This window comes from Lissotriton helveticus, chromosome 5_1, assembly GCF_964261635.1.
Source record: "Lissotriton helveticus chromosome 5_1, aLisHel1.1, whole genome shotgun sequence".
NCBI lineage: Eukaryota > Metazoa > Chordata > Amphibia > Caudata > Salamandridae > Lissotriton > Lissotriton helveticus.
Genome location: NC_136065.1, coordinates 730197352 through 730210131, shown reverse-complemented (window position 1 = coordinate 730210131; position 12780 = coordinate 730197352). Strand labels below are relative to the sequence as shown.

General features: G+C 42.6%; 1 protein-coding gene across 1 annotated transcript in view; it reads left to right on the top strand.

Moving 5' to 3' along the window:
* Positions 1-7075, top strand: part of VPS26A (VPS26 retromer complex component A) — a 260399-nt gene extending 253324 nt beyond the window's left edge. The window contains exon 9 of the mRNA XM_078643202.1: positions 6208-7075. Coding sequence (XP_078499328.1) covers positions 6208-6318 — 111 coding nt within the window. The 3' untranslated portion in view covers positions 6319-7075. The remainder of the gene's footprint in view (positions 1-6207) is intronic.
* Positions 7076-12780: the final 5705 nt, after the last annotated feature.

The window sequence follows — 12780 nt, the reverse complement described above, 5'->3', positions numbered from 1 at the left end:
ACTCAAGCCTTCCGGTAGCTCCTTACCGAGCAAGCTGCACGTGCCGATCCCACCAGCTCCCTCGGCACCGAAACCGAAAGAAGTCCCGGCTCTGAAACCGTCGACTTCTAAAGACAAAACTATGAAGCCAGCGTCTGACGCCTCGACGCCGACGAGACCTGCTTCTACTACGAAGCTAATATCTTCGGTACCGAAACCTACCAGGCCTGATTCCGATGCGCACAAGCCCTCGAGACAGCCTACGACTCCGAAAACAATACCTTCGGTGCCGAAATCTACGCCAGAGGACACAGTAACAACTTCTAAGGCTAAAGAGAAGCAGCAACCACGCCTGAACCGAAAAAAATCGGCGCCGGGAAAGGTTCCGCAAGGAGAAGACCTTTTCCAACCTGATCTTCTACAAAAGAAGATCTACATTGACCCAAAGACTGGTCATGTATCCACTACACGACACAGTAAGAGGAAGTCAGACACATCACCTACACCTGCAGTGCCTGTTAAGAAGAAGGACTCTGCCACATCTCCTATGCAATCAACAAAAGGGAGGGACAGAGAGGGCTATTTTTACCGGGGTCCAGCGTACAAGCCCTGTAACTCAGAAAACAAAGAAGGGTACGCAGTTCCCCAAAGACAGTGTTGCACCACTGTATTGTCACGGGATGTTGGGACCAGGTCCCAGTGCATGAAAGGGAAAGGGAGGGGGAATCCCCCTTTCGGGACTAAAACCCTCACACACCCAGCAAGCTAGGTGTCATGCTTCATCATTTGGGTTTTGCTCCTCGTCAAACTGGCGGTGCAATGTCTGACAGGCTCCCTAAAAAGGGGCTCTTTGTCGGAGATCTTCTGTCCTGCCAATTGGTGCTTGGGTGTGAGGGCCCTAGGTGGGGTGTAGATGCCGGGGAGTGGTGAAAGTGTTAAAAAAAGGTTAGGTAGTCCACTCTGCAATTTTAATGGCGTGGCTAACTACCTTGTTAAAAGAAAATAGGAGAGGTCACTATCCGGTACATAGATCCAGGGAAGTGCTCTCTACCTAATGGTCAACATGTTTCATGCTTAGTGCTCAAAGTGATGCAGTGTAATTCGTCAGGACCTAAAAATTAAAAACTATCTACACAGTGTGTTAGGCCAATACTACCTAATCCACACGATATTCAATGGCAGGCCGGAGGTCCTGTCATAAATTCCTGGAATGGGGTGACAAAAAAAGAAGAAGAGGGTGCAACACAAGTCAAGGAAACCTTAAAATCAATTCTGAACAGAAATTTACTGTAGAAGAAGAAGACAATCAGTCATATCTCAAGCATAGCGCACAGTCTGTATGGTACGTGCATAGTGGACCAACGTTAAAAACAACAGTGTAGAGTTGGGTGAGCGACAGTATTGGTCACTGATCAGGACTCACACCAAGAAAAGAGGTGCTCTTGCATAAAGGAACTCAAGCTCACCCTACTAAGTTCAAAAGGGTTGCCTCCTCGGTCTCCTCCCGTGTAAGGGAACTTCAAAAGTAAGAACCCTATAAGGGGATGAAAATGAGGGAACAATGATGTCAGTGACTAGTTAAGGGTGGGCCATGGATGCCACTACTAGCCCATGGTGTCAGCTACCCTTCTGCCCGGCCTCACTCCCCCGACATGCCGCCAGAGAAATGTAGGTGAGACCAGCTCTGTTACGGCACCGGATCTGGTCCTCGACTAAAACCACTTTCAATCGCAATGTATTAAGGGATAGCCTTAAACTAGAACATGCATTAGAGACCAGGTCGTTAAAGTACATAAAGGTTTTTATGTCCAATTTGGGCCAGCCAGAATATTACAACAATCCTTCTTCGATGGGTTCTATCTCTAGAAAGGCTTTGAAAAAACAATGCATGACCCATATAGAGGCAAATAGATTAGACATTGAGGCATCACGGCCGACGGTCCAAACCAACCAAATGATGCTGTCTACCATCGGCATGCAACCTTATTTAGCCTATACATCAAGTGGGTACAATAGATTTGTTCTTACACATCTTAGACTCTATGTATTCCACTGGTTGGTAAGCTTTCCGACCATAAATTCTTGGTCCAAAATCTTAACAAATTGCCCCTGTGACGGAGTCTCCCCGCAAACATCAATCCATGTAGTCCTGTTCTGTAAATTTTATTTGGAACAGAGGAAGAGGTGGATCAAACCAATATTGAAATTATGGGGTATGAGGCAATGTCGCCCGGCCTATCTTGCAGTGCAGCTCTCAGATAATGATTGTTTTGTGAGATATATCGCCCTATTTTTGAAGCGCACGATCAAGGTAGGAAACATCTATGAATTTTGCCCCATTTAAAATATGCTGCTAGGCCTTCTTTTTTCACTATTTTTAAACTCTTAACTGCTGTGTCAACTTTTAGATGACTTTTTTTAATGAAATATTGTATAGTAATGTGATCTATAATTGTAAAACTGTGCTTTTATGTTTTTTTTGTGTGCTGAATTAAAAAACCGAATAAACCAAAATTTTGATTTGATTTGATTAGTCGATCAGTTGTTTCTTCTGTCTTTTTCACCACCCTTGGGTGGGAATGGGCTTTGTACTCTATTCGGTGCTTATGACTATCAATGGATGTCACCTGAGGGAGAAGGAATGGTTTCTTACCTGTAATCCCAGTTCTCTGTCATGGGGATCACAATTGAAGCAACCCTCCCGTCTCCCTGGTGGAGATGACAGAAAATATTAATTGGACCAGTATGACACTGCCACATCTCGGCAAAAAGAACTGAAGCAAATACCAGGGATGATAGGATACTCGTGGTCTCTGGGCCCTTAAAGGCACAGACAATGTTTTCACATTTACATAAAGTCAACCTAGAAGGCTACTCCGTTCTCTTTTTCTTTGTCTTTCTTTTTGAAAAAGATTTGTGAAAGAGATTTAAATAAACATATAGCTATGTACCAATTATTTGGCTTTAAATGTCTATGTACATAGGTATTCATTACCCTTTTTAAATGCAATCTGAAGAAATTGCCCATTATAGGCTTTGTATAAGCTGCACAATATTATGGATTTGAAGTGTTTTTACAATCATTCTCTAACACTTAAGATGTATTATGAAGTGATCTGGGATCCCCTCACATGAGCAGGACTATTCTGTGCTTATGACTTCAATGGAGATTCCTCCAAGAGAGAACTGGGATTGGAGATTAGGAACCTTTCCTTCCACCCCCTCTGTAGATGCTGGGGCACCGAAAGCCTCTAGAAATCAACAAGATATAGCAGTTAACTCAGCAAAGCGTATGAGTGAAGTAGGACGTTACTTTCTGCTAGACTTGCAACACGTAACTTCAATAATGTTGCATCATTATTTTCAGACTTTAATTCGAGTTTGGCGCCCTAAAGAGCAAAGCTCAACAATCTTTCAGGAGCACTAGACCACTTGCCTATTTGCGCTGACATTAACAGGTGCGCAACATAAGAAGTTTGGGTCTAGTGCTAAGACTGATTTTAGTGATAAACAACCTTCACTTTCAGAAATCATATCTATAATAATCTGGATAACGGTTTTATAGAAAGAACATCAGTAGGAATTAGATCATTACATTTGAGGATATCAGTTACCTTAAAAAGCTTTAAAGTAAGGCTCTTAGAGAAGGAAGAATAATAGCTTATTCATATTTAAAGTTAAAATGTTTATCCGCTGATAACATATAATCTGCATTCCTGTAGAAGAAATCATCTATATAACTGTCTAGTCAGCCAACACATAAACTGATATTACAACCATTAAATAACTTTACATAAACAACCCTTAACATGTACTCTGTATTATTGTAGAAGAACAAATCTTTATTCAGGTACCCAATAATTCAATACATATTGGTGAATGTTCTGTATCAAATTATTACATAAAAGGGGGGTGTCCAAGTGCGCACGAGTCTTCCAGTTTTCTTTTTCAGCAAAAGTTTATCCATTTTAATCCTTATTCGTGCAGCCCGGAACTGTGGTCTGCCCTACTACCACGTGTTACGAAACATCATCAAAAGCTGGAGTGGACTCCAGTCCCGGAGGCACAGCTGAGCGCAAAAATCATGCAAGACTTTCAACACATTTATCTTCTTTCAGTGAATTTTATTCTTAGTATTCCACAATGTTTTATTCCACTTCTTCAATTTTTATCCTGTCACAAAAGAGATACTCTGCAATATTATTTTTGTGCTCAGCTGTGCGTCCAGCACTGGAGTCTACTCCAGCTTTGTGAAATGTTCGAGATGAAGGTTTGCAAGTTGAAGTGGTCATGGTAAATCATAAGTTTGTTTTTGTGCAGGATATTAAATCTTGATCGATCAACAAAGGAGAAGAGAAAGGATAGATCCATAAACTTTTTCTTAGTGCTAAAAAAAAAACTTTTCTACATGAGACTGTTTCTCTCTTTGGGTGATTCCACGTTTGTACCATTCCACTTGAAGGTCAATTTTTCTCATTTGTGCCCAGAGTTTTTCAGTGTGACTATGGAGTAGTGGTTTGAAGATCAGCCTTGGCTGTTTCATGGACTTTAATTTTTCTGTTGTTGTTTTACCAGAAGAGAGTTTGAGGGCATTCTCTCATAATCTCAACGTCTATCTCAAAGATGATGCCTAGTAACTTTGGAATCAAGGTTTTCTGCAATGCTGTACTGGAAATCGCATGTCCTTCTGAACTTTCCAGCAGACCAAATATTTTAATATTTCCTCTGCTGTTCCTGCCCTCTAATCCAGAGAGGTTTTTTCAAGTGTTACAGTTTGGCTGAGAGAGCCCCCTATTTGCGTCTGACAACCTTCTCATCGTCAATAATAACTATTCTTACTTCTGTTATTCTTAGTGTATGTTCTCTTAAGTCTTTTCTATTGCCCAATATTCGTTCTGCATGATGTCTGTGTTACAGTTCGTGCTCTGAGCCAGGTCTTGTAAGGATTTGGTTTTCTGCACTATTTAGTCTATATTTATGTTCACATCAAAATTTAATTGGAAATTTTGGTATTGTGGTTCAGGTTTTGTGCGTTTCAGGGCACCTTTGATGTCTTTGAGTTCTTTCGGGTTTTTATCATTCAAGTCTGCTCTAGTGTAGACAATTGCTTTATTTTGTTGCATGTGTCACCTTTTATTTTGGATCAGATCAATAGTGTGTCCATAGGAATCCTTGTATAGCTATTCAGATTATCAGACTAGGGCGATGCGTTCTTTTTGTCTGCAAGCATTCTTGGTAGTCCTGTATCAACACAGTCTTGGCATAAAGTTCATTCACATATCCTCTTTGTTGGGGATGATGATCATGCCCGATTTTCCTAGTTGTCTAGCTGTGGTGTCACATTAAGATCTATTTTGCTTGAGCTTATTCTGATTGTGCTGCTTCTTCTGCTAATGCTTATACTGCTGATTGCTGAGTTTTGTTCTCCTGTGGCACTACATTTGATTGCTTTGTTTTCTCGGTTATTTACAGCTTTGTTATTGTGTGGAATTGCCTGTCATTACAAATGCAAATCTCTGAAACTCTGTTCTATTTGATGGTAGCACATAAATTGGAGTGATGAGTTTGGCAGAGTGACTGATTTCCCTTAACCTTTGTAGCATTTTATGTTTGCGTGAGCTTCCCTCTGCACAAAGCTTGACATCTCTTTTTAACGTATGTATTTATTTTTCTCAATTCAACATCATTGGCTGCATAGTTGCTGCTCAATGTATATGATTGTTGGGGTTTGTGCCCTTGTGGCGCAACTTGAAAAGGTAAAAATGTGTCTAAATTTGATATCTAGTGTGGAATAGCCTTTGATATCAGATGTTAAGAGCCTGCCAGGCAACTATCTCCCTCCTTTCCCTTCCAATATCTGTACATTTTAATGTGTAAGGCAGTGACTCAGAGGACAGTCCACAAATCCTCATTGACCCAATCACCTAGGGATTAATTATGAACCTAATGAACTAGCCTTGCTGTATATGTTCTCACCTGAAACAGTGGCCATCCAGAGTGGTGTTGGGTGCATAGTATTCATATGAGACATACCTGCCTAACTTTCCGAAAATGACCAGTTGAGACTATGGGTCCTGTTGAGTATAACAAATTAATGTATGATGTTATGCTGATAGGCATTGCCATCAACAATTTGTCATTTGTGAAGGAAAAGGGAACCCAGTATAACTTTCTTAATGACTCACTTTTTGTACTTGTTAATTCATCACATTGTTGTGTTTTTAATAGGAGATCATCTTATGGAGGAAAGCTCCTGAGAAATTGAAAAAAAGAACAAACTTCCACCAGCGGTTTGAATCCCCAGAACCACAGGCTACTGCTGAGCAGCCTGAAATTTAAGGCTATCGAAACGGTATAAGCAGAATAAAGATTGCAGCACTTTGTAAGAAGAGAAAAGACCAAATCTCCATTATAATTGTCTTCCTGGAACTTACTCTGCTGCATTTATTTTACCATACTGCAAGCCTGTGTATGTATACATATAAATACGAAGAGATTGCTCAAAACACTGGAATTTTATTACGCTGCCACTTTTATAATGCATATTTGCTTTTACTTCCTAACTACATGTACTTGAAATGCTTACATATATACATAGTATGTAATGATCCAGTGCCGTTTCCTTGCACGAAAGCTAATGTATGTCTCTCTGCTTTTGAGAAGTTTTCTTCCAGAATATTTATACATTAAAGCATGTTTATTTATGTTCAGACCCATATATAATTACACATTTTGAAAGGAAGAATGAAAAAATTACTGTTTGTGTGTCTAGGTGTATGTGTTACCTTAGAATTTCTAGCTTCATTGCTGCCTTTGTGATGCAGAAGTCTCATTCCGGAACTGAAACTTCATTAAAATGTTTAAAAATGAGAAAAGTGATAAAAGGTGGCCTTGCACTGTATAAATGCCTCAAATGTAACTTTTGATTCTTGACATTATATTTTTTCTATGACCTTTAGTTCACCAGTCTACAGCAGCAGCAACGCAGATCTTCTAAATAAGTCTTATCTTTTTGACACGAGGATAACGAATAAATATCTAATTGTATGATTTTCCTTTCTAAAATGTATTTCTAATAAAAAATGCTGTAAAGTAATATGATGGCTTATCTCCTTATTGTAACTGCTTCAAGTGTATAATCCTATTATTTGAAGCATGCAGTTTCCCAAGTGGGACTCTAAGTTGCCACGTTCCTAAGTCAATTTCTTACGGTTTTATGTTATGATGAGTTGTATATAATCCGTATGACTGTTTCAAATGACAAAAAATGCTGTATAACATTGTTGCAGTCTGGCGTGGTGTTGCTATGACTTTGTGCAATTGTAAAACCCCATGTTTCTTTTAACTTTTTTTATTTTCTTTATTTAATCATTCTTTTTATTAACCATCCAAAAAGTCGACAATGCAAGGCATTAGAGATACTTACATGCACACTTCGAGTCTTAAAGCTTACATAGGTACAAAAATACAAATCACAATCCGTGGCAACTGGGATTATGGTGTAAATTGGTTGTCTGAAACAGAGTCGGGTGGGGGTATAAATACATCCACGATAATTATTACATTTTTTCCAAATAATGGACCTTTTTCTAGGGCATCCACGGGAGACATACATTGTTTTTTCTCTGAACATGCACCAGTCCATGTTATTTTTCAAGGAGTTCACCCCGGGTGGCTCCCTCGCCCTCCATGACTGCGCTATGTTACGCTTAGCTATCATTTGGCCCAGCGTAGCCCATATCTTAACTATACTAATGAGGTCGGTGGGCTCCCAAATATTAATATGTAATAGGCATCTCTTTGCCTCCGGCCGTATGACTACTCCTGACACCGACTCATACATTCTAGCACTCTCGACCAATGGGACTGAATGAGGGGGCACTCCCATGATATGTGCATAAATGAGCCACTCTGTCCACATCCTCGCCTACAATCACCCTCATCCATCCTACTCATTTTAACCAGTGTTGGCCTGGAACATATATCCTGTGAAGGATCTTTAATTGAACCAGGCACAGTCTAGATGAGATGGCAACCTCCTTTGGGGAGGCCAAATCCTTCTGCCACTCCACATCATCTTTCTCAAGCCCACCTCCCTCCAAACGCTGTCTCAGGAGTGTCAGGGGATCCGGTGTGTTGTTAACCAACTTTTTGTATTTCAGAGATATAACCCCCATCTGGTAAGTGTGTATCAAGTAGTCTGTCCTCTAGTGGTGAGGCGTCCGATAAGGAGGTGTCTTTGGGTAGGTTCGACTGTAGTGTGTGTCGAACTTGCAGATATTGGAAGTGCTCCGAGTCTGCAAGGTCGTAGTTTAGCTGTAAGTCAGTGAACGTTATCACCTCCCCGTTTTTCCACAGGTGTTCAACAGTAGCGATCCCGATCAGATCCCATTTGTCGAACCCCTTGGTGGTCCCCAGAGTGCCCAGCTTTTCCGAGTCCCACAAGGGAGTTGCCTGCGAAAGTTTCCCATCCCAACCCAGGCTCCTGCTCGCCGTACGCCACACAGCCACTGAATGTTTAGTTGGGCCCTTAAGGTGATACTTGCGGGGTCTGGAGTATAGTGCTCTGTAGTATGTACCCCCGGGAGTAACCATTTGTCCATCCTGTAGGCAGGATCATCTCCAGGTTTATATACACAGTGATTTATGGCCGTTAGATGTGCAGCCCAGTACTATCTCTTTATGTCTGGCAGACCGATACCCCCATTGTACCAACCCAGGACCAATTTCTGTAGCGCAATCCGAGGCTTACCCTCTCACAAGTTTCTTTGCAGGGCTTCTATCTCTCTAAAATAGGTGGCTGGATCTAAGTCAAGGGAATTTTGCAGGGCGTACAGGAAGCGCGGCAGTGACATCATTTTGAATAATGCCACCCTCCCCAGAAGCGAGAGCGGAAGTTGCTTCCAAACGGCGACATCACGCTTAAGCCTCACCGGCGGGGGGAGTAGATTACGCTCATATCGGAGCCTGGGGTCAGCCGTGATAAAGATACCCAAATTACGGAAACCCTCGCTTGCTATTTGCATGGTATAATTTGGGGGTAAGGGAGGGGGGTCCCCGCTGAGAACGTACAGCAGAGACTTGCTCCAGTTGATTCTATAACCCAAGTACCTCCCGAAAACAGTAAAAATGGCTAGGACATCTCGTATGGAGGACTTGGGGGAGGCCAAAAATAAGAGGATGTCATCTGCATAAAGTGAAATGTGATCCTCCCATCCTGCCGTTCACTTGAGCCCTCGAATTGACGGACTCCAACGGATCCACACCGCCAGGGGCTCCAAGGACAGGGCAAAAAGGAGAGCCAAAGAGGTCACCCCTGACTTTTTGTTGTTGACTACTACTACCTGCACCAGGGGCTCAGAATACAAGAGCCGCACCCAGCCAATTAAACCAGGGCTGAAGTCAAGTTTAGTCAGGACCGCAAAGAGATACGACCACTCCAGAGTGTTAAACGCCATCGAGGCATCCAGTGAAACCACCACCACCGCCGCCTCTTGAATGGTGTCAATCTACCCAGGACGCAATGAAGGCGCCATAAGTTTAGCACCGTATTGCGGAGGGGCATGAAGCCCAATTTGTCAGGATGTATAAGATTACAGATTACTCGTACCCGGCGGTTTGCCAGCACCTTAGCTAGGATTTTGGGTTCTGCGTTTAATAGGGAGATGGGCCTATAGTAAGAGGGGCAATTTTTGGGCTTACCGGCCTTGTATATCATCACCAGAGTTGCTACATGCTGGTCGTAGGGCAGAAGTCCCTCTTTTCGGCTCAAGTTGAACATATTGCGCAGGTGGGGAGCAATAGCGTCCAGTTTCAGTTTGTACAGCTCGATCGGTAGTCCATTAGGACCTGATGCCTTGCCGGTACCAAGGCTACGGATAGCTTGCGCCAGTTAGTTGTCTGTGAGTACACTGTCAAGTGCATCTCTTTCAGCCACTGTGAGAGCCGACATCCGGATATCCCGGAGGAGCTGCTCTGATTCTGTAGCGGAGAAGCTGGAAGTCGACCTATATACGGAGCTGTAGTAGTCAGCAAACGTATTCGCGATTGCTTGTGGATCAGTTATTGTGCGTCCCTCCTCGTCCATCAATTCCGGGACCAACCTATTGGCCAGTTCTTTCTTATCCAGCCAGGCCAACAGTTTCCCAGCCTTGTCCCTAGGTCGTAAAGTCTGCCAGCCTTTTCCCCTCCCCAGTGTTTTGGGCATGTCCGTGGCAATGTTCCTATACTCATCCCGGTTCAGCTGTATGGTATGGAGCGTCTCCGGTGTGGGACCTTCCGCCTCCGTATCTTCGAGGTGGCTGATCTCGCCCTCCACCGGGATCAGTTCTTTGACCTTGTCCTTTCGAATCTTAGTGATCGAGGACAGAGCCTGTCCCCTGAGCACTGCCTTTAATGCCTCCCAGAGTACCTGTGCAGACTGGACCGTACCCTCATTGTCACAAAAGTAGTTGACGATAGTTTCTTGACAGCGAGGTTACGGCGATACCAAGGGTTAATGGGCGCAACCCTCCCAACCTGTCCACCCCTCAGGACTAGGTGTGCCCAGAGCGGGGAATTGTCTGAGATGCCCTTTGCCATGTACCTAATTGCCTGTGTCTCTGTTAGCAGGGCGGCAGGGGCCAACAGATAGTCGAGACGGGAGAAACTACTGCGTGCGCCTGAATAGAACGTGTATTGTGCAGTGTCAGGGTGTAGTGCACGCCACAGGTCCACCAGTCCCATCGCTTTAAGAAAGTCAGGGAGCCATCTCTGGGACTGTCCGATGTCCCGAGGGGGTGGCGGTCTAGGTTTCCTGAGACCACTTTGTTAAAGTTCCCACCCAATACTAATCGACCCGCGGGGAGTGAGAGTAAGAGAATGCCTAGGTCCTTAAACGTCAGACTCTGCAGTCCTGGTGGGACATACACCGTCACTAGGTTAAGGGTTGAGCCCTCCCATTGGCCGGACAAAGCCACATACCTTCCCATGTCATCGACCCATGTGCGCTGAACAGAGAACAGGAAGGCTATCTTAATCCGGACACCCAAATCGCAGTATCCAGTGCTAAATCCAGAGTGTGCCACCAGTCTGTAGCCCCACCTATCCAGCGCCCTACAGGAGTTGCCAACCAGGTGTGTCTCCTGGAGGAGAACCACCTCGAGGGAGTGACGTTTGACGTGTTGTAAGACTATGCTGCGTTTGAGTTTGTTCCCCAGGCCATTGACATTCCAACTTAACAATCTAATCTGTCTATCTCGGCTGTTCCCCATTGTAACTGACACAGTGCGCACCCTGTTGCGCCAACGTGAAGAATAGAACAGTCGACATGGATAAACAAGAATGTCCTTGACACATTTTGCTTTTTACTGTTATTTTTTATGGAGCTTTTAATTTCTAAAATCGTCATCTCAGCTTTGTAGGACAGGTGAATTTGAAAGAAACTTAATTTCCACATGTCAATACTTTTGTAACAGGCGGTTAAAGTCTCATAGTTCCATTTATTTAGTGAAAAAGGTATAGCACAGCCATTGAAATTTAGACGCATGAAAATGTCTCACATTTATAAAGTACAAGGGGTCTTTTTAATTTCCTGATGTATTTGAAAAGTGATTTCCAAAAAATAGAAAACGCATGTATGTCTCTGTGTCTGTGTGTATATACACATTTGCAAAATATATACAGGTATATGCACAATAAATCCGTGCATACAGTATAGAGTAGCTGCTATTCTGTGATTCTAATAAGAAGCCTTTCACCACTGAAACCCATGTATTTTTTGTTTTGGTAATGTTTTTTCCACCACTCAGCAGAAATGTATTAAGCTTAAAAAATGCATTTCACTTCTATACTTAAATGCTTTGGTAACCAGGAAATCTATCCTTGGGTGCTCACAAATTTTAGGGTTTCGTATATCAACAAATATTCAAAAACGTGCTGCTTTTAAGGGAGAGAAGGTTGGTTACCACTTCAACCAAATTGATCTACTCAATTGAGGGGAAAAATATACAAATACAAAGTCCCCCTGAACACACTTTCAATCTTTTATAGTATCCAACAATCTCTTGATCCAGGTCCAGTTTTTATTTGTAAACTTCACATCACAATGCATCCAGGTAGTTTGCTTCTTTATACAGAGGTTGAGCTTAATGTTCTCAAATGTCTACTGAACTGGCAAGAAAAGGTTTCTGAAGTACCAATAATACTACGATTTGGACTGTCTACCTTTTGAATGTTACATAAAGTTACAAGCAGACATACTTTGAACTATAGGCCCTGAAGAAGTCTACTGTGCATTATACTGCACAACGAAACACATGTTGGCATTTTTCTGCATTTGAAAACATTAAGATCAACCTCTGTGTAAACAAACTACCTGGCTGCATTGTGATGTGAAGATTGCAAATAAAAACTGGACCTGGATCAAGCTTTTGTTGGATACTATAAAAGATTGAAAGTGTGCTCAGGGGGACTTTGTATTTGCATTTCACTTCTCTTTGATCCTGTAAACTTAGAAGCTCTATCATTGGGATGCAAATGTATAAGGAACAGCCCTAAATCCAAATGGTGTATTTACAAATCTCCATGTTCATTTTTTTTTGTCTCGCGCAAATCTGCTGGACACCATAACACCACTTGCATATGTAGGTATGTGAAATTACACAGCTGAACTTAACCAAAAGCCAGCAGAACCTTACATCGGGTCAAAGAGGCAGCTTTTGAAGGGTAGCTGGTTTCTGAAAGTGGACAGTTATTGCATTGTGGTGTAGCCTTCTTTAAAGAGCTGCGTCATCAGCTCATTTCTAAACTAGATAATTGTTG